Genomic DNA, 26,125 nt, shown 5'->3' with positions numbered 1-26,125 from the left:
TGGCACCTGCCGGTGCCCTGCACTTTGCCGTGGGGCTGCCAGGATGTTGGTGTGGGGCAGCTGCCAGCCCCTTGCCCCCATCCTCATGTGGTCTGGGGACTTGGGTTGCTCCTTGGAGAGCTCCCATGGGAACAGCAGGAGCTGCGAGATGCTCAAAAGCTGCTGTGCAACCAACAAGCGCACTCAGTACCCTGAGAAAAAGGAGGATGGGGGGGACACCGGGGTGGTACCAGTGTGCAGAGCATGAGCGGTGGCATGGGGCTGGCACCGGGCTCACCTGGTGTCACAGGGCTTCGCAGCATTGTGCTCCCCTCTCCAGCCCCACACGCATCCCCTGGGCTCCCTGAACCCCACAGGGCAGCCAGATCCCTGTGGCTCTGCCCTTCTCCCCGTAGCGGCAGGCCTGACCTGCTGGATCCAGCACCTCTGGCACCTGTGAACTTCATTCCAGCCCTGTGTGGCTCAAGAGGGTTGGGCAGCCCCAGACACCTGCTCTTCACCCTGTTCTAGCAGTGCCCCTCACAGCCTGCTGTGCCACCATCCAGGTTAAAACCCCAGTGGCAAGCTGCTCGTGTTGCTCAGGGATTCGTTAGGGTAATTATGGTTCATGCTGGAGAAAGGCCATGCTCAGGCTGCGGGATTCAGCTAAAAGGTGTGGAATTGCCCAAGAGCACCCTTGGGTGCCAACGGCACCTCCCTGCCGGCACAGTGAGGGGTGGCTGTGGCCAGAGAAGAGGAGGGGACCATGCCAGGTGGCTGGCACGTGGCTCACAGCCTGGGTGGCCACGCTGCTCTGCCACCTCTCGAGCCACGTCCCTCGCTCGTATCTCGCACACCCATGTGCGCGGGCTCACTGGCACGGGGCTGGGCTTGCCAGCGAGCAGTTGCCTGCGTTCCCGTATATCATGAAGATGTTGCAAGCTGCTGAAAATTCAAAGTGCTGTTTTAATTATGTGCTATGAGGCAAAGCAGCCTGAATCTTGGAAGGAGGCTAACGATGGGACTGCCAGGATATTTTCAGTGGCAGAAACCCAGATTCCATCCCATTGTATCTTTAGAAGGGAAAAATGACAGGTTTGTCTATGAACTAATAACTAATAACCTATAAACAATGACATCACCGTCCATCTCGCTGCTGGGGAAGTGATTTAGAGATGCCTTGCCTATGTGAGACGAGAACATCTGCTCTCTGCTGGAAAGAGGAGGAAGATCTCCTCATCAGCATTAAATTTAAATGAGCCAGTCCTCATTTGCACGCTTCTGCAGTGCTCCGGCTCCTGCAAGAGGGTGACTGGGGAGCACAGACTTCGGCGAGGGCTCAGCAAGCCATTTCTCCCTCCCTGGCTTTCTAAAAATGTGGAAATCAGACTTTTCTATCCCAGAAGATTCTCCTGGGTGCTAACTGACCAGCCACAGTCGGGTGGGACCGAGTCTCCCCCTGTCCCAGTACTTCGTGCTCAGCATCTCCTTCCAGCAGAGCCACCTGCACCTCATCTCCCACGGGACTGAGAGGATGAATCACATCCCAGCGTCCCCACTGGTGTGACAGAGAAGCCGGGTGCTCTTGGTGGTTTAGAAATTGCTTTAGGGCTAAACGAGGCCAGGATGAGCCCACCCTAGCATCTCACAGTGGGTACCCCGCACACCCTAGCTCGGGCAGTGCCGTGGCAGATCTGCAGCACCCGCAGCCGCCCAGCTGCCCTGCTCCCCATCAACCACCCACATTGCAAGCTGCCAGCAGGCTTCAGCGTCCTCCATGTTACTTTAATTATATTTTACTTTAAAAGGCCATTAATTGCAAAGATTTCCCAGCAGAGACCTTACCAAAAAAAAAAAACCCCGAGGAAGGAAAGGGGTAGAAAAAAATGTTTCCACATCAAGGGTTGTTATGGGTGAGCTGGAAGATGAATGATGATTGAGAGGGGTTAAGCAGTGAAGGATCAAAGTTTGGGGTGCAGAAGGCCCAGTGGCAACCAGGGATGCCCCCAGCTCATGGCCAAGCTTGCCTATGGGTGCATAACCCCCTCCGCAGAGGAAGGGCAGCCATCCAGCCGTCCCAGCCACCAGCTCAGGGCAGTGCTCACCACTGAGCTCCTGCCCGAGTCCTGCCGCACTCAGTGGGATGGGGGGCACGAGCTCTGGCTTGCGACCCAGCACCCCACTGGCTTGGCAGCATCTCCCCTCCCCCTGCAGACCCCAGGTTAAAGCCCTGCTCTCGCTCCTGTCCTGACCCCTCTCCTCCCAGTTCCCCTGAGGGATGCATTTCTCCATCCCCCTACCCTCGTTGCTGTTCACTGCTCCTCAGAGAGCAGGAGACAGTCACGCCACATCAGTTGGTCCTTGCCATCAGTGTCGCGTGTTTGTTTAATACTCATTTATTTTAAAAACACTTGGGTAATTTTCTCCCTAGCTGGAGGAGCAGCTGCTGTTTAGGGACAGGGGAAGGGGTGCAGAGGGTGCAGTGCCCTCCCTGACCTGCTCCCTGGCACTGGGGGACAGTATTGGCCCCTTTTGGAGTGGGTTGGTGACCCGCTTCCCCATGGCAGCACAGCCCTTGTGAGGGGGTTTAATGAGTTTGACCTCCACGACATGGGGCTCAGCTGGGGCTGTCGCAGCCTGGGTGCTGGGACAATTAACTGGAAAAACCTTTATTAGGGCAAATTTTGGTTAATCTGTTTTTATATGGGCCAGGACCTGGTTTGCTCATTCTTGGCCACCAGCAGCACCTGGAGCTGCCATTGTCTCCATGCCTTCTCCTCCTCCCATGTCCACCTTTTCTTAATCAGTGCTTGCTCAGCAGGTGCTAATCATTGCTCCAGGTCCTGCCTTCCCCTCCCTGCCAGCACCTGGGGCAGGAGCTTGTCTGGGGTTGCTGTTGCAGCTCTGAGGTGATGGTGTTCACCGGCTGGAGTTCCTGAGTGCTCAGGTAAGAGTCCGGGCAGAATTGTTGTGGTGAGACCTCTTGTCGGTGTTGTGCGCCTTGTGCCAGGGCGGTGGAGCTGGTGATGCCCTTGAGTGCTACTGGTTGCAGGATGGAGACAAGGGGGTTGCTTTTTTTGAGCCTGGAGATGCTTGGGAGGGTGGTGGGGTGACTTGTGGGTGTATTGCTGTTGTTTGGAAGGTTTCTCTTTCCTTGCAAACCTGCATGAGTTCAGTAACACCTCGGTGTCCTGATCCCTGCCACGGTGTGAGCTGGGCATCCATGTGCTCTGCCCTTCCCTTGGCCTGATCCCTCAGCTCTGTTGGCTTTTTGGCACCTTGTACCCTTCCTTCATGGGGTCATCCTGAGCTCTCTCCCTGGGATGCTGGAAGTGCTTCTAGCAGTGCTGGAGGCCAAGGTGGGCATGCTCAGGAGCACCTAGCAATGCTCACCAGCATCCCGATCCTCGGCATTGCTCACGGCAGCAGTGCTTGGGGATCTGGGGCCCAGCAACAAGCGTCTCATTTCCCTCTTGTCTCTTCCTGTCAGACAAGATTTGAAGATTCAATTAGAGTGGGAGCCGCTGATAGCAGCGGTGCTGGCGTGCTGCTTGTGCCCTGTGCTCGTGCTGCATGGGAACCAGATGAAAGCAGAAAGCGATGCAAGGGGGGTGGGGAGAGGAGGGTATTGGAAAGGGAAGCTCTTCTGCTGGCAAAGAGCCTGGGAGAAAAAGGCAAGAAATGCAGATATGGGGGGAGCTGAGGGATGGTTGGAGGCTCAGGGATGTGCTCCAGTCCCTGGAGCTGCAGAGTGGTGCCTGCTTGGGAGAGGGATCCCAGGGCAGCACTGGGCTGGGGTGGGGGAGACCTGCTCTGAACCCCCCTGTGTGTGCTTGGCGGGGTGAGGCTGGGTGTTGGAGCAGGGCTCCCTTGTCCTGCAGAGCTGGGTCTCCAGAACGGCAGCAAGAGTAAGCCAGGAGCAGGGCTGGGTCTCGGCACCCAAGGGCAGAGCAAGGCAAAGCCTCTTGAGCACGGTGGATGGGGAGCTGCCTTGACCAAGTGGCAGAAAGCTAGATTTCAGTTGGGATTTTCTTTTCCCCTTTCTGATGGGTGCCTCTCCCGTGAAAGCTGTGCTTCGTTTTGCACTGATGCTTCAGAGAGATGTAGAGACCATCTGAGCTGTTTGTCGAAATGCTGCTGGGCTGGGCGCGGGTCTGGGCACAAGGACAGGCTCCGGTTGGAGCCGTGGTAAATGCAAGAGGGTATTGAATAAAGGTCAACATCCAGTGCAGTGCTGGGTCCTTATGGCCTGTCCAGGGAAGCTGTCTTTGTGGGGATGACAGACCTTTGTGCCTTCTGAGGGTCAGAGCCAGGATCTGGCCACTGAAACACCCAACCTGCCCAGTCAGGGTAGTCTTGAAAGGATGTTTCTCTCCCTTCTCAATGTTTTCTGGATGTAATGGGAGTTGTTAGGGAAAATGCTATTTTTTTCAGGGGGGTGAGGGCAGACAGGTTTTTGTTATAAATTGGACTTCTGCTATAAATTATATTCTGAGCCCCAGAGCTGGAAACTGGGCTCAACTCTTGCCAAGTCAGGAGGATCGGCTGCGCTGGTGCTACAGCCCCAAGCGACTCAGCCCTTGCAGACGTAGCAGTTCCCAAAACTCGGGCCATATTCAGGCACGGATTGATTGTGCACCAAAAAGTCAAGGTGCAAACATTGATCATGTGGGGAAGTGCTGGTCATCAGCCAAAAATAAGCATTCCCCAGACTAAATTATTAATTCTTTTATGCGCACCAAATGGATTGCACTGGTTGCGTGCGTCCCCTCTGCACAGTGGTTGTGCTTCATGCCGTAGTATATTCTTCCTCCAACTACTTGTCTGGCTCTTCACTTAATAAAGATTGAGAGAGACAATAAAAACATTCATTAAAGAGGAGGAAAAAAAAATATGAAGCCCTGCTTGTAGCCTCTAGCAATTGGCTTCATTAAGCAATTGCTTTTCCCAGACCCTCCATGGTGGCTCCCGGTGCTGGTACCCAGCCCCAGGGTCTGGGTATGCAGTACCCGACTGGGAAGCCCCAGGATGCTTGGGTTGAAAGCCGTGGCACCAATGGGATAACCAAGGAGGCCAAGAAACTGTCTGGGTGATGAAAAAGGGAATTAGCAAAATGAGCTCTTGGGGAAAAGCAGCTGTTTGGATGGGGTTAGGCAGGGTTAAGCCATTACCTTGTGCTGTGTTGCATGTGGGGCTGGTGTCCTCCTCCTCCCAGGTCCTTAGCTGCTGTCCTGTGAAGGGAATGTGCTCTTCCAGCTGTGGGCACTGAGGGATGGGAGCACTGGGGCAAGGCTGGGAGGAGCAGGGGGGGACACTGGGGAGGGAGCGAGGGCTGTGTGGGGCTGGGCTTGGTGGGTGTCTCTCTGCTTTAGCTGTGTCAGCTGAAATACGGTGAACGGCGTTTCTCAGGGGGTTGATTCGCTAATGGGGGCAGCCAGGAGCCCCCACGCACAGCAAGGGCTCCGATCCCACAGCACTCACTGTCACTGGTGGGGCGGGGGCAGGGACAGAGTGGGCTCGCTGCTGTCAGTGTGCTCTTCAACAACACTCGAGCCTGTAAATTGGTTGTGGGAGGCCTGCCTCTACCCCCAAACTGTGACATCCGAAATGAAATGTGTGTTTTTTCTCTGGTTCCAAGGCATGAGAAGAGCTTTGGATCTTGTTGCGATTTATCACTCAGCCCCGAGCCAGATGCCTATATGGGTTCAATCTATAGCTCCCAGAACTGATAGAAATATTATCCCGTCTTATTAAAATCACCCACAGCTACTGCAGCTGTATGTCAACAGCAAAACAAATAGTGACTCGTTCCCATCGGATTGGAGCCTCTCCGTTGAGGCTGTCTTCAATCCGCCTCCCGCTAAAATGGTTACAGATGTAGGCTTTTCCCATTGCAGCTCCTGTACAGCCAACTCCAAATCCCATTACCACGCCGGAGCCGCCTTTGGTGAGCATCGGCTCGGCTAAAGCTCCTCCGCTGACGTGAGACGTTACTCATGACGCTTTTCCTAGAAGTCCTGCTAAGAGAGAGAGCGCAGGGCTGCGCTCCCCCAGAAAAGCCCTGAAATGGTGGGGGCAGCTCTGCTGGAAGGGGAGAGGGGGGAAGCAAGAGAGCTGTGCTGGGGTGACAGCAGGGCTGCTGCCTCTTCTTCCTTCTCATCTTCCTCAGGTGGCACAGCTCCTGGCCCTGCTGGTGGTCTGCTGAGTAATTTGGGGTGCATCGCATCTGCTGTTGGGGGCAGAACTGATGCTGCAGTGGGCGAGCCCCTTTCCTCCTGCCCCTCCTAAACCACCACAGCCCTCGTATTCCTGCCGTCACCTAAGCTGTCCCTGCCTCACCCCCATCCCTTTCTCCTGTGTTATCTTTGGTATAATTAGGAGTCCAGGACTGGGTGCGTGAAGTTAATGTGACCTCGTTAGTTTCTTATGCTGTTTTGAATTTTCTTCTCATTTACATCCCCAGTCCCTAAATGTGTAGCTCTGGTCTCCATGGTCACTTTCTGCTGCTTTCGCTCCCTCTCACCAGGCTCGGGCTGGAGCTGCTCCCTCTCCTTGAGTTGATCACTTCACTTCTGTCCCAAGGCTGAACCCCCCTGTGCCTTTGGGTAAGACAGATCCCTGGTTTACCCTGGGTGGGTGAGAAGGGCTCCCCATGGACAGGCGCTAGGCTTGGGCAGTGCCTGGGGGGCTTCTGGTTTAACTCCGCTGCCCACCTGAGGTGAGACAGCAAAGCCCTGGGTGCTCCCTCTGCTCTGCCGCTGGCTGAGACTGGGTGACAAACACCCCGGCCAGGCTCTGTGCTCCATGCTCTCATCCCTCTGAGATCCACAACCAAGTGCTTTTCCTTAGCAGGAGCATCCTCTTATCCATGTTTGCTGATGCCAAAATACTGCTAGATTGGTGGTGCTGGCTTGATCCTCCTGACGTTTGGATGCTTTATTTTAAATTTAGAGGAGATATGGTCCTGTGGAGCCTTTCTTCTTTTCCTGTCCTTGTTGGAGGGAGAGCGCTCTTTGAGATGGGAAGGTTTGCATCATTTCTCCTGTGTGATGTTGGATCCCTTTATAGGGCAGGTATCTTCTAAACCAAAATGTTTTCAATTCTCACGACAAGCATAATTCTCGAAAATGTATGCAATAAACAAAACGAGCCAAATGTAATTAAAATGGAGACAGCATATAATCTGGTAACCCACTTAGAGGCTCAAAGCTTCAGCTTTTGAAAAAATGTTTGCTCCAAATCCATTTAAATAAACAGACCGACACACAAAGGCTCTCTGTACATTATCAGGATACAAAGAGAATCGGATCAAAAGCAGCTGTGGCCAGGCTGTACATATGTAGCGAGGAAATTGCTTGATCTAAGACTGCACCTTGCACATGCAAATGCGTTTGTGGACCTTGCCGTGAATTGCATTTGTACAACAGCTGAGCTGTCGGGCTACTGGATGGACTGTGCTGTGCTGGGGGGGAGAGGGGGGGCAAAGGCTGGTGTTCCACCCACCCCACCCCACCCCCGCTGTGGGAGCCTGTGCTGGGGCAGTGAGGGAGCTCCTGGTGTGCCGGTATCTCCGCTTCCTTCAGCAGGTGTGGAGAGAGGCTGGAGACCAGCTGAGCTTTGCCCTCTCCATGGGTGCACATGCTGCATCTAGAGAAGGGAATCGCTCAGAAACCCGAGAAAGGAATGCGAGTCCTTGTCCTTAGCGCCCATGTCACGGGCTTTCCACTCGCCCGGTGTCACACGTGCCATGTGCTGTCACGCTGGCGTTGCCCTGGGCTTGCAGGGGTGTCTCCTGGCCACGCATGGTGGGGCTGTGGGGTTTGCGTCTCCTCCTTCACCCGGACACTGTCTCTCGCGGTTCTGCAGCACAGCCCGGCTGCCTTGAAGTTTTGCCAGCAGCCATGTGATTTGTCTCGGGTTGGACAGCACAGGCTGTGAATCCAAGATCAAGTGTGCTCCCAGGCCAGCAGAATGCAGCCCAGAGAAGGCGTTTTGGGTTGGAAAAGAGCATCTTATCACTCTTGCAGGTGGTTTGGGCTAGCTGGAGCTCTTGGGAAGGAGGTGCTTATAGATGTGTATATATGATGTGGGAGGCTACTGGGGAAAGGTGATAAAGCTATTCCTAAAGTGGCAAGAAATCATAAGCGTTTTGAAACGGGGCCATGGCTAGGCCTGAGGGGGTGTCTGCCCTCCCAATGAGCGGTGCCTGCAGAAAACCCTTTACCTGGACTTGCTGAATGGTGGCCCCTGACCAGGAGCGCCCGGCGTGGTGCGCCCCTCGGGGCCGTGCCCACCGCCCCCCCAACGGGCGATGCTGGCAGCGCGGTCCCCGCCGTCGGGGCCGGTGCTGGTCGCGGCCGGGACTCGCACCGGCAGAGGGAGCTCCGGCCGCGTCCTCCGCGCAGGGGGGACCGGGGGTACCCGCTGCTCTCGCCGATGGGGGTGTTGCGGGTGTCGTCCCCCCCCCAGAATCGAGGCCCGACCCCTCTAGGAGCTGCTGGCCGCGACCCTGGCCCCGCCTAGCCCAGGGGCGACCTGCTCTGGACGGGGTGGCCCCTCGTGAGGAGCGGGGGGCTGGGGGGGGGGCGGGGGCGGTATCGGGCGGTGACCCACATGCGCCGAGCCCGGCAGCGCTGCCCCCGCTCGGAAGCGGTGGGGGCCGTGGCGGGTGGAAGCCTCCTGGCGCCCGGCAGCAGGGCGACCATCGCGGGCAGGGCTCGCCGGTGCAGCAGCGAGGAGCGGAACCGCGGCACTCGGGAGGGCGCTGGACCCCGGGCTACCGGCCATACGCCTCGCTCCCGGTACCGGCTTCTCCTGCCCTCGACACCTTGGCCCCGGCGGGCTTCCCTCGCCTGGGGGTCCCGCCCTTCATCCCCCTGCGCCCTTGCCTCTCACCGGCTTCCCCCTCCCGCTGCTGCAGCGTGTCCCACCGGGATCTGCCTCCGTCTAACGCAGCGCAGGGCTTTCCCTCCCCCCCCTTGCCCCCCCCCCCCGTCTCCAGAGCTCGGCGCTGCAGCCCCTCCCCGCCCCGCAGCCCCGGTGACCGGGCCCGACCCCGCACCGGGCGGGTGCGCCCCGTCCAGCCCCGCCGCCGCGCCGGGGGAGCGTGCCTGCCCGTCCAGCTGTGCCGCCCGGACGGACACCCGCGGCAGCCAATGGGGAGGCGCGCAGGGGCCGGGGGCGAGTCCCCATTGGCGGCGGGGGGAGGAGGAGCCGGGACTTGAAGTTGGAGTGAGGGATCCAGCTGTGCGGAGCGCTCGGCTCGGCGCGGCCGCCCGCGGGAGCATCCTCCGCCGCCCGTCCCCGGGGCGCCGGGCAGCACCCCCCGCCCCGGGCAGATGTTGGGGCGCGGAGGGGGCAGGCAGAGCCGCTAAGGCGGCCCGCCCCGCGGGTGGGGGCCAGCACCGGCAGCGGGGGCCGCCCCGCCGCCGCCTCCCTGCCCGCGGCTCGCCCGGCTCGGGCCCCCGGAGGCACGGCGAGGAGGAGCTACGGAGCCCGCAGACGGCAGGGCAGGGCGAGGGGGGCGGCCCGGCCCCGGCGGGGGGCAAGGCAGCGGCTCGCCCGGCCATGCCACCCCGGCGCTGAAGCCGCCCCGCCGCAGCCCCCAGCCCCCCGGCCCCGCCATGGCTGCGCCCCTCTAGGCGCCCCACCGGCTCGCCCCGCGTCGCCCCGGCTCCCCCGGGGCCGCCGGCCGGAGGATGGACGAGGATGGACCGCGACCGGCCGAGGAGGAGCCGGAGCCGGGCAGAGCCAAGACTTTCATCCGCCTTAATGACCTGTCCGGGGCCGGGGGCCGCCCGGGGCCGGGGGATAGGGAGACGGGCAGCGGCGACTCGGAGGCGGAGGCGCTGCCCTACCCGGCGCTGGCCCCCGTCGTCTTCTTCTACCTGAGCCAGGAGAGCCGGCCGCGGAGCTGGTGCCTGCGGCTGGTCTGTAACCCGTATCCTTTGCAGGTGCTCGGCGGCGAGGTAAGCCCCGCGGGGCCCCCCCCGACCCCCGCAGCGGCGGGCGGGGCGGTGGGCACCTCCCGGCTGGAGCCCGCCGGGTGACGAGGAAGAAGCCGGGGTCTGGGGGGACCCGTCCGTCCGTCCCCGCGGCTGGGGAGGGCTCGCCCCCTCCCCCGTGTTCGGCCGGGAAGTTTTCTGGGCCGTTGCAAGGGGCTCAGCGCTCCCCGCCGGGGTGAGGGGCTGAGGGGGGGTGGGTTGCGGGGGCTCCCCTACCCCGGCCGCCCCGCCGCGCTGATGCCCCGACTCCCTCGGGCTCCACCACCGCTCCACCGGGACTCGGGGCTAGAGCCCTGGGTGGCCCTTCCTCCCCCGGGATCGGCCGGCCTGCGGTGTCCCTGCGCCCCCTGCCACACCGGGGGACCCTAAACCCAGCCTCCCCGGTTTGCAGAACCGTTCTTCCTATCTGACGCTGTTTCTCGCCCGTTTTAGGCTCCCCAGTTCCTTCCCCGAGGGTTTTAAGGGGGGTGCAAGCTGGAGGGAGGTGGTGGTGCTGAGGGGGCTGCTTTGCTGCCGGGTCCCTAAATAATTCACAGTGTGCAAGGCTAGCCGAAGGGCCTGCTCTCTGCGGTCCCCTGGGGGATGCTCCTTGCTTGGAGGGGTCTGGGCAAGGTGGGGACCATGGTCCCCTGGGTGCACATCGGCCAAGGGCTGCTGCTCACCGGGTCCTGGGGTGAGCTGTGACCCTGCAAAGGTGTCTGGTCTCCATCCAAACTCCCTGTCTGCTTTGGCACAGGCTGTGCGTCCGAGCCGCTTCAGTCAAGTTTGAGCTCTTAAAAGAAGGGGGATTAAAAAAAAAAAAAAAAAAGAGAGAAATTGCAAAGACAATAGAAAAAATGCTTCTTGCCACGGTCCTGGTGCCTTTAAAGCCTCCCTTGAAGTTGAGTTGCAACCAGCACATGGTTTGTAGCATCGCAAGTGTTTTACCATCCCCAAACTCCAGTTCCATTTATTATTTGCAGAAACAAAAAAAAACCCAAAATGAAATAAAGTGAAGCTATGTGGCTTCCAGCAGGGGCTGGTGCGGGAGAGGCAGTTGCTGCCCGGCTGGATGGGAAGTTACGGGTCTGTGCTGCTCTGCCTGTGCAAAACGCAGGCGAACGCATATGGGCAGCAAACCCACATCTGGAGTGGGAGAGCTGTGCGGTAGCAGGGAGGACATGTTACATGGTATAGAGGGCCAGAATATCCTCTGCGAGTCCTCTGTTCCTGGTGTGTGGGAATTGTTAGGAATTACATCTTGGCTGCGGCTGGTGTGCCCGGGAATAGTGGTGAGGGTCTGCTGGAGTTTTGAATATTGTTTTACTGGAGCTTCAGTAATGATTTATCTGATAAACAGGCTGCCTTCTTTTTTAAAATGTCCCCCAGGAGGGGAAAAACAAGATTTCTCTTCCCAGTCATGAATACTCCCAGCAGTTTCCCCCCAAATCTTTTTCATACTAGTTAAGTGGTTCAAAGCTGCATTTATTTAAGCATCTTAGGAAATCTTGCAACTTTGTGAAGCCTTCTGTTTTGGGAAGAACTGTTAACGACAGGCTGAAAGTCAGTGTGTTCTTACTGCCTACTATGACTAATATTAGTTATGATTGCTGATTTAAATGTTCTCAAGTCTCTCCTTCCCCCCCCCCCCCCCAATTGTAATGATGTTGTTTTGAAGCAGGTGTTAACACCTGCATGTTTTTAGCTGTTTTCAGTAAAATCCTCCACCTCAATAATGGCTTGAAAAGCGTCTTCTCTGTGGCTGCAAATACAAGCAGATTAACTTTTGTCCTTGGAAAATTAGATGTATTGTGGGCACCTGCAAGCACCACTGTGAGCAGGGGATGAGCATTAGGTGCAGCTCCACAAGCAGGGATTTTCCTTGCTGCTAATTTTTCACTCCTTACTGACAGAGAAAGGCGCTTGCCGGCGCCACGGGGGACGATGCTGCGGGTCTCTGAGGCATGTGTCTGTGTGCAGCTGTTTGTTTTCAGGGTCACTGACCCAGAATTGGGGGGAGGTCGTTTAAAAACAACACAAAAAAGGGTGATCCAGCCTACAGATGAGAGGAAGGCAGTAGCCAGCTTGGCACCCACACTGTGTCCCATCACTCGCTGGGCTGCTCAGCACAGCAGCATCTCGTTTGTCCCTTCGGCTCTCTGCAGCCTGAGTGCTGGAGCTAAGCCCATTGCTTATTTATATGTATTATTTTTATTTTTTTTTCCTTTAGTGTGCTGGGCCAGTAAAGTGGCCCTTCTCAGGCTGTAATCTTCTAGGAATTGTGTCCCGGTGCTAAAACCATATAATCATGTTGCTGGAAAGTCTTTGTTGCCACCAGCTGCCCTGGAGAGGAGTGACAGCGCTTGGGCTCACGTGGCTGGTGAATCAGGCCCTGGGGGGTTTGAGGCTCTTGCTGGCTTCTGCCAATATCTCAGGTGGCTTTTACCTTTCCCTGGGTGAGGCTGGCTGCCCGGTTTGAGCTGTGCCTCTGGAGATGTACAGCTTGCTGGCTTGGCAAGGGGTCTTTGCTGTGCTCTGATCTGGCTGATAAACTTTGCGGTCAATGGGGTGTTGGGAGGAGGTGCTGGAGCTGCTCCTGTACCCGCAGCTGCCTCGCTTGCCCTGGGAAGGGCAGCTCGTGCCCCCAGGGTGCAGCTGGAGCTCCTGGGATGCTGCTCTCCATCCCTGTGCAGGCAGCTTGTGTGACACTGGTAGCTGAGGCTGGGATGCGGCGTTAGAGGGAGTGTGATGGCTGATGCGCTGAGCGTCCAGCACGGGTGCAAAGTCCTGTTGAGGTGGTTTGTCAGGCTTTTGTACTGTGTTTCCGTTCAGAGCATCCTCTGCCTGGGCCAGGGAGGTTTCTCCCTTGCTGTCTGGAACACAGATGGGAGGACCTGTGCTGCTCTCCTGCTCCTCATCTCCCTCAGGGCTAGAAGAAAGAGGTCATAAAGTTTGTCCTGATCCAGAAATACTCCAGAGCCTGAAATCTTGGGGTTTGAACTCTAAAACTGTATCAGCCCTGCCAAGGTGTCCTGCCCTTCCACTCCATCATGGTCTTTGAGCAAAAACCTCTCTGAGTGCTGCGGGGACCTGGGGTGGACGAGCCTGGTTTCCCACCCACATGTTCCCAGTGGCTCTGGAATGAAAGGCTCTGCCCTGGGTGAGGACAACCTGGGTCAAAAGGGAAGGAGCAGGGACACAGGTGGGATGTATATAATGGTCACAGTACTGGACCTACAGGCTCGGGGCTGGGAAGGGCTGCGGTGACAGGCAGGGTGTCCCGGTGTGCGTGCTGGCAAGGCAGTGCGAGGAGGAGCAGGCATCTCTGCGGGGGGGGGGGGATGCGGAGTAAAGAGGAGGCAAGCTGGTTACTTGACTTTCACTTGTAAAATAAAAGCACTGCGAAGGCTGGGAGGATGAAAGGCTGTAGCAGGGTCTGTGCCAGGCTGCTCCTCTGATCAGAGGCAAGAAACGAGGCTATTTCTTGCGGGTTGCCGAGTGATTGAAGAGCGGGGATGGAGAAAGTGGGGAGGATGCTACTGCTTGGTATTAAGAGCTCTGAATAGGAAAATAACAGTGTAACTGAAAGGGCCTGTGATCTCTATTGTAGTACTGAAATCTGCCTCTTCCCCCACGTGGTGTCTGCCTGCAGAGCGCTGCTGCCTGGAGAGCAGCATGCTGGCCATGGGGGCTGCGAAAAGCTGCTGGAAGGTGCCCCCAAGCTGGTTGAAATCCCGTCTTTTCCTCCTGGTTCAAAGGGCAAAGGGCAACTCCACGAATACCCTGGCTGGGGAGGAGAGGTCTGGGCGATGCTGGGAGCAGCACGCCTGTCTCGGCTGCCTGCTCCACTGCAGGGTCGCTGGGATTTGGGTTTTGAAAATGGCTTTAGGAAAGAAACGCATCTCGATCCGGTCACAGCAAGCAGCCCTGCCTTCTGCCTTTGGTCTGCAATAGAACCCAGAGGGCTTTTCAGCAGTCGCCTCGCATGGCTCCGCTCACTTTCCATTAGCAAGAGGTGGATGATCAAAGGCTCCGTCCCGGGGAGCTGCTGAGTGCCCCCAGCTCTCCCTGGAAGCCGGCAGAGCTGCAGATGGCCAGCAGCCTCCAGGAGCGGGCCTGGAGCCCTGGGGGCCTCGTGCCAAGGCATAGCTGAGGCATGCGCCAGGCTGGCTCACGGGATTGCTGGAGCTGCCGAGCTGGGGCTCCGTGCACTGTGGAGGGCAGCGCTGACCATGGCAAGGGGGGTGGTCAGCCCTCACCCGCTGAGCTCGCCCTGAGCCCTGGAGGTCTGTGTGCTGGTGCCACTCCACATCAGCTTAGCCGGATCCAGCTGTCCTGCAGGGGCATGTCCGTGTGTCCGACTGCACCGGAGCAAGGAGCCTCCTGCATGGTGGGGACGAGGGCTGAACCCACCGAGCTGTGCTGCCGTTTGGGCTCCCCAGCCCGGCGGTGCCTCCCAAAGCACTGCATCCCATGGGGATGCTGCAGTGCGGGCAGTGGGCGAGCAGAGCCCTCATCACCTCGGTGGGTGCTTGGGGTCCTCACCCCCTCCTCGGCTGTGCCAGCACATGGGGAGAGCCAGCCACTGCGCATGCTGCTGCTTAAAGGGTTTGACTGTAGCACAGGGTTAAAAATATAATTCTTTTGATAACAAAAGAATGTGTTTTGAGGAGAGAGTGCACGTCGTGTCCTTTCAACTTTGGTACATTTGTTCCAACCTCACTTTTTGAGTTTAACAAAGCAAAAAGCTTTGATTTGAGAGGTTGCACCTAAAATGGATCTTGTTTTGATTTAAAGCCCCTGGAATCTGTTTGCTTCACCTGTGTCTGATCCATCCCAGGGCACCTGAACTTGTTTCTCTCCCATGACCTGGTTCACGGGCCGGTGCCTCCCACCCCTCCCTAGGCAGATGGAAATGCTCCTGCAGCGACTGAGCCTCTGCTGGCTCCTAGGGGGTAAATAAGAAACACAACTTGCCCAGCTGATACCATCTGGGGGGCTCCTGCAGCCCCTTGGACCCCTGGCTGGGATGGAGCATCCTGCTGCTCCTCAGGGCAGGTGCTGGTGCGTCCCTGGGCTGCTGTCAGCTCCTGAGTGAGGGTCTCAGAGAGAAACAGGACCCATCACCTTTTAGCAAGGGCTACACAAGCGTGTGGTGGTTATTTCCCTCCTCCCAGGGGGGCAAATATCTGCAGAAGCTCTTCCCTGCTGTTCGCAAACCCTTTGGGAGCTCGGCAGGAGTGGTGGGCAGTATTCACCTCCCAGAGCTGGGCGCAGTGGTCAGCATCCCTCTCACTGCTGCCTCCCCAGTAGAGCCAGGAGCTGCTTGGTCCTCATCTGTGTAATGCACCGCATCTCACCCGGGATCTCTGGACCCATCCATCCCCTGGCTCTGCCGGCAGCCAGGCACTTCCTTTGCTCCCTGCGTGTGTGTGTGTTTTTTAAGGAGATTCTTCTGTGAATTCCCTCTTCCAGGCTGTTGTGTCACATCTGGAAGTTTGTGTAGGAGTTTATCCAAGTGCTGGAGTATAGCACAGCTTTTTCTCATTTAAAAATCATAGGCTGGCATTTTGAAGCGGGCTGGGGGGGAGGGAAGGGGAGAGGGAAGCTGTCTGCCAAAAAGGAGACTGGAGCAGAGGAATCGTAATGACTTCCAGAAGTTTTCTTTCTTTCTTCCTTTCTTGCTTTCCCTCCCTCTCTCCCGGCGCGCAGACAAAAGGCTCGGCCTCATGCAGTTCATGGTTATGTCATCCCGGCGCGGGGAGCCCCGGCCGGGAGGGGTGGCCCCATCCTGCCTGGGGACCCTGCTCTCCTCAGGGACAGCTCTGCTTTGGCTCCTTGTAGGAAATCCGGAACAAGGGCTCCCATGCGGGGTGGGGGGCCATCTCCGGAGACCTGCTTTTCATTTGGGGCCAGGAGCCGAGGCAGGGTGGCTGGGAGGGGATCGCAGCCTCTTCCCAGCCCCTTGTGCTTGGGGCTGGGGGGCTTAGGCAGGCGGGCGGCAATTCAGGATGGGGCTGGACCACCCCAGCTGCTGCTCATCCATGGGGCCGACATGTCTCCTGGCTGATCCATGCAGGCTCGCTGCTCTCAACTTGATCGGCTTTTGTGCTCTCTCCCCCATTCAGTAGCACTGGGTGTTGGAGCCAGTCTGGAAATACCCAAGATTTTATGATGCATAGAAAATTTTCTGCTTTCTTCTCCCCCCACACCCCCTGCAGATGTTTTGGCGTCGTGCTGAAAAATGATTCTTTCCTATTTTTACTTTAAACTCTGTTTCACTTCTTTTTCCGTACAGAAAAGACCAGGTTTTTGATTGCCCCAAGTTCCCTGCCCAGGTCTCGCTCGGCTCTCCTTTTCATTCTACCGTTTCACTGGGAGGGAGCAAAACCTTTGGCCAAAATGAACCTCCCTGATGGCTTTTTCATTTGGATCATGAAATCATTTTCCCTTGGAAGAGGAGCCCCGGGGAGCCTTTGCCCCTGGCGGCTTTGCTGGCTGCTGTGGATGGGGAGGAGGGTCAGGGGGAGCGGGGCCGTCCACAGGGAACCGGGGAAGGAGCATCCGGAGTCAGGTTGGGAGGGCTTTGAAGCTTCGCTGTGGTTTGGAGGGAGTTTAATTTCCTAGTTAATTAGGAGGCCTGAGTGTTTCTGGGTTTGTTATGAGGCCAGATCATGGCTTTCCCTTCCCCGGCACCTTGGCTCTCTGCTGAACGACCTAGATGTGAAATATTCCCTTTGGTTGGTGATGCGTGTGGAGGTTTCCCCCAACCTGGGTTCGTTTGGCTTTGGCCTTTGCCAGCCTTGGCCTCTCACCCAGGAATCTGGCCTGGTGCTAAGAAATGGAGGGAGGGGGGGTGGGGGGGAAGAAAACAAAGGAGGAAATTCTCATGGTTTTATATAATGGTGAGTAACGACCGATCGTGCTTTGGGATGCTCTCACATCTGCTTCCTACCAAAGCCCCAGCAAAGAGGCTTCGAGCAGATGGAAAAAAAGCACATTTTTCAGCCTCAATATTTGCTGTGAGATATTTTCAGGCTTGATCTCAGTGATGACTGCCATGGCGCTGGTTACTGCCTTACGGGAAGGGGGCTGTCGGGGTGCCAGGAACAGCATCACGTGCCCGAGGTGCAGCACGGCCGGGCAGGTCCCAGTGTGAGCCCCAGGCTGGGGCCACACACACGTGTGTGGGATTGGGACGTGCCCGTGACTCAACCCTCAGAAGTTCACCGGTTAGTCACAAGTGGATGGAAATTGTCTATTGGTTTGGCTCCTGTGCCTGAAACGTGGTTTTGGTCGGGATATTTAATGTGCTTCCTAGGCAGACTGGACTGGCTGTTGTTTGGTGTGGGGTTTTTTTTTTTGTTTGTTTTGGTTTTTTTTTTTTTGTGTTTTGGTGGGTGTTTGGTTATTTTTTTAGTCATTCATGTCCTCCTGGCTTTCTCGCTCGCTCTGCTGGGATAAAAAACCCAGGGGTGAGAGCAGGAGAGGGCTGAAAATGGGAACAAAATGCTAAGGCAGGTGATGGGTGAGAGCCGGGAGCTTGGCACAGGCAAGCTTATAAAGAAAAGGGGATTTATTCACTGTAATCCAGATGCTAGCCCCACATTTATAGGGTTCCTGATGCAAAGCATCCTGATATTTATCTCTAATTTGGATCTTTTCCAAGAGATTTCCCCCAGTGCATCCACCGAACCAGCCTCGAGATGTTCTCTAACCCCAGGGCTGAAGGCAAACCCACAGCTGGTGGCGGTGGATCTGGCTGAGGGGATTCACAGGGATTCACCCACCTTGGCAGCCCGACCGCCCTGGGGGGTTTATGCCTTCAGGATTTCCTGTGATTCATAACTTAATCAGGCCAGGCTTAGCACTCACTCCTCCTACGGTGTTATTGACTGCCTCCGCACTCCAGAGATGCTGGTGGCCAGAGAAGCCCAAGGCAGGGCCCTCCCCTGCCCACATGGCCAACAGGACTTGTTAATGATTTGTTAATTCAATTAGAAAGTGCTCGTTAGCCCATGGCAAGGCTGAAGCTCCCTTCTGGAGGGCAGAGCTCGCCCCCATGCCTGTGACTCCCTCTGCCAAAACATTTATTTGGTGTTAAGCTGCCAGCCACGCTATGCAAATATAGATGTTAATCATGAATAAGGTTCATTTTTAGCTCTGGGTTGAGACTAGACTAGGGAGGAACTCAGCTTCGGGGGGGGGCAGGGCAGGGGGGATGATGGGGAGCGCTGTCTTGGTGGGGGCGCAGCCCCCCGGGGCTGGGTTGGCCGGATCCTGCAGGAGGGAGCAAATGTCTTTGCTCCTGCTCAGCCCCCGGGTCCGTAGGAATAAAATGTTCCTTCTGCTGTGGATTGAATAAGGCTTTCAAGTGCATTTGATGGGCTGCACTTTAACCAGCCTCCTCCGCATCTGCGTTAGCTGCTAATAGCATGAGACCCAGGTCCAGGCTGGTGGTCCTCTGCCTGTGTTGGATGCAGAGTATCTTTAATTTGGGAAGCACTGTGTCTAGGTAGCCTGGCTGTAGCAATTGTAGAACTGGGAGAAAAGAGAAACCCCAGTAAGAGTGATAAATAACGGGGCCCTGATGCTCCATTGAATTAATGCTTATTTGGGCAGACAGGGAGGAGAGGAATTAAATTAGTATCTGACTTGTAACGGCTACTGTATGTGGTTATTGACTTATCTTGCTTTGGAGGACTATAAATACGTCTCAGGATATACCCCTGAGACCATAATTTGCTTGGGGGTCACAGTGCACGTCTGTCTCTGATGCTCCTTTGGAGACTCATCCTGACTTCTGGGGTCAAAAAGTCCAAATTCCTCTGACAAAGGACTCGGCAACGTGTGGAGGGGAATGTGTTTGCACTTTACTGTGAGCATATGGCATAAATCTTGAGGGCCTCTGCCTTGCATAAATCGTTTTATTGTTTGTAATCCCCCGGCTGGCTGGGTGCTGGAGGGTGCGGAGCCCGATTTGACCTGGGGAAGAGGCGCAGGTGATGCTCCTCAGCTCTGGAGTTGAGATGGATCGCAGATGAAGCCTCTTACTCTCATCTGCTCCCGTTTTCTCTATGCCAGGGATTTTTTCTCCCCTAGGCAGTTGTTTGGGGGTTGAGAATGGCTCGGTGAGATGAGCTGGGGGGTCTCAGTGTGCCCCTCAATAGCCATGGCCAAGGGGTTTGGGTATCCATGAGCCTGGGGCAGGGATTGAGACCTTCTCTTTCAGCCCTTGATGCCATGCAGGTGCTCCAGTCTGGATGTGATGCTGACCCCAGGCACCCCAGCAGTGCTGGCTGTGGGCTGGGATGGGGCATTTTGCAGCTCAGCATGCCCCGTGCCCGGGCAGGTGGGCTTCTTGGTGTCCTGGGCCTGTTGTACCCACATGTGTTCTGGGTGCACGTGGGGTCTCAGCCTGGGAAACTCATGGTTTGGTGATGGCATGGGCCGGGCTGACCTGTCATGGTTCCCTCGTGAGGCTGGAGCTGGTGCTGGAGCATCCCTGGGCGGCTGCGCTGTGGCGGTCTGTCCTTCCTCCAGCTAAGGCGGGTGTTTCCTTCCCACCTCTTGGGCTCTGTTTCACACGGGGGATAACTCGCTGCCTGTGTGACTCTCCTTATGGCAGCGCACGTTGATCCTGTTTGCTGTCACAGCCCGTGTTAGCAGAGAAGTCCCTAGGGCAGGTGAGCAGTGCTCCCACCCCCTTGCCTATTGCTCCAGGTTCTGGTGCACCTCTTTGCCTGCATTAGGCATTGCTGTGGTGAGGGTATTTCTTAGGATGCTGCTATTTCACCCTGCCAGTCCATCCCTTGGGATGAAGCACATCCTGTTCCCTCCTGCAGCCCCTTCCTCTCCCCTCCAGCCACTGACACACAACTCCTGCGGCAGCAATTGCCCTCGATGTGGGCAAATCGAAACCCCTTCTTCTTCAGAAACCACCCGAGGCAGCAGCACAAGGAAATCCTGCCTTTCACCTGGCTGGAAAACAGCGGAGGAGCCCAAGGCCAGCGCAGGGTATCCACAGCGAGCGTGGAAACGCTTTTGCCTTCATCTCGGTAAATGGACTCTGGCTTTTCCAGCAGCAGATGTTCAAGTATCGCAGCTGGGTTTTGGGCTTGGCTTGTTGCTGGGTTTTGTTTCCTCTCTTCTCATAGCCCCATGGAACTGGGTTGTCTTGGCTCCAGGAGCGCGCAGGGGTGGGCAAGTGATGGTCAAGCTGCAGAGCTGGTGGTGAACTGGGGGGAAAAAGGGATGCACCAAAAGCACTTTGCTGTGCCTCCTCCTCCTTTCCCCCAAATCCCCTCCTTTCAGCTGCTGAATACCTTGATTTTCCACTTTTTTTTTTTTTTTTTTTTTTTTACTATTGCCAGGGTTTTGGATTGGGGGCAGAATGGAGGTTGGGGGGTGTGTGTGTGTGCGCGTGCGCGCGATGGAGCTATTCGAGGAGTTGTGATCTCTGCATTTCATTTTGCAGTTCAGCTGGAAAGATCTCGTTTCCAAATACACCCACACACAGGCACAGCAAGAGAGAAAGCAGGCGAGGGAGCTGCTCAAGGGGGATGGGGCGGCGCAGGAGAGGGCTGGGGGCCGGGCAGCGCCGGGTGCTTGGGAGCCTTTCCCTACGTTTGGTGAATCTGAGCCGGAGTGACCCGTAGCCTTTATCTGAGGACAGGAGATGGTACCCTCTGCCTCAACCCTGGATCTCAAGGCCATGCAGGTGCTTGGCTGCACCTGTGGGTGCCTGGCTGCTGTAGCCCAGAGCAAAATGGGAGCAGCTGGGAGGAGCAAGGGTCCCTGAGCCCTTGCCCTGAGCTTGGCAGCAGCCTTGAGGGCAGCTGGGGGACTTGGGGACAGTTTTAGGGTAGGGTGGCACACTGTGGGTGTGTATGTACACACATAGCTGCTGTGGGCTGAGCAGAGCCTGGGGTATGGCAGCGTGGTGGCGAAACCTGCTTTTGTGATGGAAGAAGAGGAAAGGCACAGCAAGGAGTCACAGAATTCCTCTCCCAGTGACCTTCAAGCCAAAGTAATCTTGTTTCCAAAGATGAGCTGGTGCTGGAGTGGCTCTTTTAGCATGTGACTCCCCATCTGCACCATATCCCTCCAGCACCTTCCTTGCCAGCCAGGTCCTGACCCATCTCTTGGTTTCTGGAGGAGCTGATGGTGGTGTGGATGCATCCTGCATCCCCCAGCGCTGGGAGGGATGGGGTTAGCAGAAAGCAAACAAACCTTCATCCTGGTGGGCATCTGGGCGTGCAGCCGCAGGTAAATGCAAGGAGCTGGCTGAGAAGCTGAGCAGATGGGGACTCGGTAGTGGTGGTGGAAGGTTTTGCAGAGACACCTCAGCCTGCCCGGGCTACAAGCCAACAGCAAGCTTGCCTCTATGGCAGCATGCCAGGGGCCTTGTGGGGCCACCTGCCTGAGCCCCCAGGTCTGGGTCCTTCCCCAGCTTTGGGGCTGTGGAGCAGCTCGGGATGCTGGGGTGTGTGTGGGAGCACCCCCACCTGCAGATTGCTGGCATGGGTGCCTGCATCCCCCCCAGCTCCCCTCTGGGCCCCTTGGGTGGATGCTGGTGGCATGTCTCTCGGCTCTGCCCCCGCACACCGAGTCCTACCGCCATCCCTTCGGGGCCAGCGCGTGATTTTTTCCATCGCTCCGAAGAGGCTGAGCTCATACAACAATATTCCCCCGGCCAATACTGCTCCTTTTTGAAGTTCCTTGTTTTGGTATTCCTCAAACTTCATATCCTCAGGCATGAAACACAACACCCCTTGGCACTGGAGGCTTTTCCCCAATGCTGCGGCTTTGGTTATCCCCAGCATCCCACTGCCTGGTGATACCACTGCCCCATCCCCAAGCCGCTGACAGATGCCATACTCTCCCAAACTCACCGCAAGTCTTAAACGGTGGTAAAATAGGAACCTCCGGCCGCCTCGGCATGCCGCAGCATGCCACCGGGGCTGGCAGGCGAAAGGCAGCCACCGAAGCGTGCTCCCAGCAGTGTTTGTCTTAGCCAGGGGCCACGGCCGGAGCCGGGGCTCTGCCAAGCAGCGAAAATGCCAGAGCAGTGAGTTTATCCCACGGTGTTTGATTTGTGGTCACGGTGGAAGTCGGGTCAGGAGTAAATGTGGAGGATGTGGCAGAAAAGAGCAATTTCAAGACAGTCACAAAAACATCTCGTGGTGCTAGAAGTTGGGATTTTATTTTTATTCTTCCTCCCCCCGCTGCTGGCCACGCCGACTGTGAGGTGAAGTTTATGGGAGAAATAGCCGTAGTTCCGGGAAGTATTTTGCCTAGCTTGTATTGTTGAATTTTATTTTCTTTTTCTGGCGGTGGATGAAGGAAACGGGAACACAAACAGCTTGGCCAGTGGGTTATTGGTCCAGAAATCAGCTTGGCTGGCGAGTGGCTGCTTTGGTGGAGAGAGAAAAAACTCGAAAGCGGACGAGGTTTTCATTGCTTTCGTTCTTCTCATTCCGTCTCCACTGCTGGCTGACTCTGAGGATGCTACTAAACGAGGGGCGAACACATCTGAAGCCAGAGACTGTTAAGGCAAGGATGTGCATTGATGCTCCTGGCCTCCCGTGCGTTCTCACTGATTAAAATCTTAAATTCTTCCGTTTTTGACAAGATTTGGGGTTTCTGTGTGGAGCTGGAGAGTCTCTATGGCAACAGCTAAAGGCAACTTCTATCCCTAACTCTTTTTCTTGCAGAGGGGGAAGAGGATGGATGCATGATACTGGGGCACCTGTTTGAACCCCCTGAATGTTTGGGGTAGTGAGTGCTGGGAGAGGGCTGGGAACTGTTAAACTGAAATACAGAATTGCTTTGTACCTATGAAACAAGGGGCTGGGACAAGCTCTGCCCCAGCTGGGCCCCTCTCCCCTTTGTCAATAAGGGTATTTTTTGACTGTGGGGGAGGGTGGGGTCGCATCCATCCCTGCATCCATCCCTGCATCCATCCCTGCATCCATCCCTGCATCCATCCCTGCATCCATCCCTGCATCCATCCCTGCATCCATCCCTGCATCCATCCCGCCCTGAGGTCAGGCATTTCCTGGTCATGCTTGTCATGTCCGGAGGAGTTTGGAGCTGTTCTTGGAGCATGATTACGGCAGCATTTCACGACGCAATTAAAATCCTAACCTTTCAGGAAAAGTCTTGCAGCATGTAATAGAAAGGAAACCAGCTGGGCTAGATTGAAACATAATAGGTTTGGGGAGTAATTTTTAGAATCCTATACTGTAGGTCTTTCTAGAAAGATACTATACAATTTAATAACATGTTATATTCCTATATGCTCTATTTAAATCATCCTATAGTATTATGTAGGAGGAATCTAACTTTCTGCTACAGGGTAATATACCTTTCTATAGGTTTTCAGTTGTGGGTTTTTTTTGTCCAATGGAGTTAAATGAAAAATTATATCCTTCCTAGAAAATCCAACAAAATGATGAGAAAATAATACCTTTAATTTATTTAATAAAGCTTGTATTTTCCATGGAGGTTTATATGGCCACATAAAGACCCGCTTTGAGCTTGTTGGGGAAGCAGTTTGCGATCCGATAGGGATGGATTCAGATGTGGTCCTGGACAGGCAGTGCAGGGGCTCTGCAGCAGGGGCCTGGGCCTGTCTAAAGCGGGGAAAAAATAAACACACACCAGGGCTTTCTTGCATCTGTCTTTCCCTTCCTGGAATGCAGTTGGTGAGAAGACGGGGCTGTTATCTGAGCTGAGGTGTGAAACAAATACCTGGGAGCTGCTGGGGGCCAGATCCTGCTCTGGGGGCTGGTAGCCCAGGTGTCTGCAGGGGCTGGGGAAGGGAGTAAGGATCTCTTTATGCTTGGAGAAATGGGCTTCGGAAATAGCAGGCAGGGGGTGTGCCGCGCTGTGTGGCTGTTTGCAGCAGGCTGAGGAAGGCAGGAGGAGGGAGGGAAGGGCTGAAAATCTGGCCACGGAGGTGTTGAATGAATCTACAGGCTGGTGCTGTGCTGGTCTGTGAGAGCTGAGAGAGCAGCTCTGTGGTCTCCGATGGTCCCACGGGAGCTTTGCTCTGCACCTTGTTCAGGGTCGGACTCTCTCGCGGTGCCTTGACGGCTGCAGCCATGCAAAGCATGTACAGGGGTGAACCAGAAAGCTGTTGCCCGCAGCAAAGTGGGGTGTCTAATCCTAGATAAAGCCCAGCAAAAATCAGGATTTTTTTAAATTATTTTTTATATTATCTTTCTTTAGCTTCAGTTCCCCACGTGGAAGTCCAAGTTAGGGCTATCCGCAGGACCCTGGAGTGGATGAAGCTCTTCTATTTATTTTGCAGTACTACCTTGTCTGTAAGGGCTGAGTCCCGTTGTGTTTTTGCTTGGTAATAACGTGCTTTTGATCACAGTCATCTCCAAAGTGGGGCAAAGATGCACCCTCTGTGCTGCACTAATGGGAGGGATGACAACGTTCAGTGGGCAGATGGCAGCTGGGCCCTCCCGTGTGCTCGCCTTGCGTGCCAGGGTTAGGGTCTGTCAGCTGTGACCCCACCAAGAAATCCCCATTGCTGGAACGCTCTGCTGGTGTATGGATAAGGCACCCCACGGGCTGGGGCACACGGTAGCCTGTGGGGTGGTGATGCTTTCCATGGGAAAACGTGGGGCTGGGCTCCCTCTTTGTCTTAGCTTGGAGGTGCCCATCACTGTGGCCTCAGGGACCTGGGTGGTGCTGGACACCTGCATGGCCAGGTCCCCACTGGGCTCCCAGGGAGCTGGTGCCATCCCAGAGGTGCAGGGGAAGCTGGTGGCCCTGGTCCTTGGAGGTCCCCAGAGGACAAGTGCCTTTTAATAGCCATGGCAACTAATAAACCCTGTGTGGTGACATCCCTGCCGTCTCCATGGTAACGGACCGAACATCACATAGCAACATGTGCCTCACGTACCCATGGAAACGGGCCGGGTAGTTTTTTAGCATCCTTGCGTTAAATCTCTGTTCTGGGGGGTGGCGGTGGGGTTTGTCCTGAGGTGAACCCACTGCTGTGGGGAGGGGGGGCTCGGGGGCTGCTGGACCCCCGGGGCTTTGCGGGAATCAGGTTTGTAACGTGTGGAGTGCAGCCCGGTGGGGTGTTCTCAGGCTGATGAAGGCGGGGAAAGCACATGCTGCCCAGGTTGTGGGTTTTTTTTCTTATGAGAACAGCAAGTCTAAGGAGGAAAAAAATATTTGAATTAATAGTCAAATATCTGACGGGCTTTGGGATGCTGAAGGGGGAGGAAAATAAGAGGTGCTTAGGGCTGGAGGGCTGGAAACTACCTCGCTGCAGGCAAGATGGTTTCACAGTAGGGTATCTGCTGGCGCTGGGTTTCCTTGCTGCGCCTGGGGTCACGTCATCCTGTCTCACACGCTGGGGTTTTTCAAGCTGCCAGGATGGGGTGTAGAGGCTGGGAATGTCGCTTCTCGATGGGCAGTGTCCAGCAAGGGGGAGGCAGCAGGATGTGCACTGGCTCTCCACGCAGCCCTCTGCCAAGGCTTGCTCAGCACCTCATTAAAGAGCCCTAGCTGTTACAGGTTAATTAGCATTTGTAGCTGTTGGGTGCAAGGGATCTGCCAGGGTTGAGCTGTGGTGGGGCTGTGCGGGCTCAGAGCAGCCTGGGCTCTTGTGAAACACTGTGGATGTCAAGTTGCACGCACAGGCTGGGTGCAGCATTTGCGCTGAGTTGCTTCAGTGTACGCAGCTATTCCCTAAATTTATCCACTAACAGGCTGAAAAATCTAGGAATTCGTTTATGGGGAGCATTTCTTGCAAATGTATTTCAGCCCTTCTTCCCCCATTGTTGCAGACCTACCATTAAAAACACATTGCACAGACACTGAGGAGTATCTCTGGTTTCTGTAAACACTGCTGCAAATGTGATTGCTTTGGGAAGGTCCATGATTGGGTTTTTTTGTTTTGTTTTGTTTTTTTTAAAGGATGTGAATGCAGCTTGTTAATATGTTTTTTGGTGAACTGTCAGGCCAACCTTTTCTTTCTTATTTCTTTTTCTCCTCCTGGCTGGCACTCGGTCTGCAGGGAGCTGGGAGATGCGGTTAGATAACATGTTCAGCAGTGCCCAGGTCCTGCTGGCTTTCTGGAGGACTTGAGCTCTGACTTTGCTCAAGTGCTTTGTCAGGTGGGACTGGGGGACTTT

At 55.9% G+C, this 26,125-nt stretch overlaps 1 protein-coding gene across 17 annotated transcripts in view; it reads left to right on the top strand.

Annotated features, from left to right (window-relative positions):
* The first annotated feature begins 9,225 nt into the window (after positions 1-9,225).
* The window catches only part of CACNA1G (calcium voltage-gated channel subunit alpha1 G), a 153,630-nt gene continuing 136,730 nt past the window's right edge, over positions 9,226-26,125 (top strand). For all 17 annotated transcript variants that reach the window (XR_008822444.1, XR_008822446.1, XR_008822447.1 and 14 more), the window contains exon 1: positions 9,226-9,919. Coding sequence is in view for 13 of the 17 variants with exons in the window: in XM_056342265.1 (XP_056198240.1) it covers positions 9,678-9,919 (242 nt within the window). In the remaining 4 variants the exon portion in view is untranslated. The remainder of the gene's footprint in view (positions 9,920-26,125) is intronic.

Source organism: Falco biarmicus, chromosome 1 (assembly GCF_023638135.1).
Source record: "Falco biarmicus isolate bFalBia1 chromosome 1, bFalBia1.pri, whole genome shotgun sequence".
Taxonomy (NCBI): Eukaryota; Metazoa; Chordata; class Aves; order Falconiformes; family Falconidae; genus Falco; species Falco biarmicus.
The sequence above is the reverse complement of the archived record's forward strand: the minus strand, read 5'-3'. Positions and strand labels throughout refer to the sequence as shown.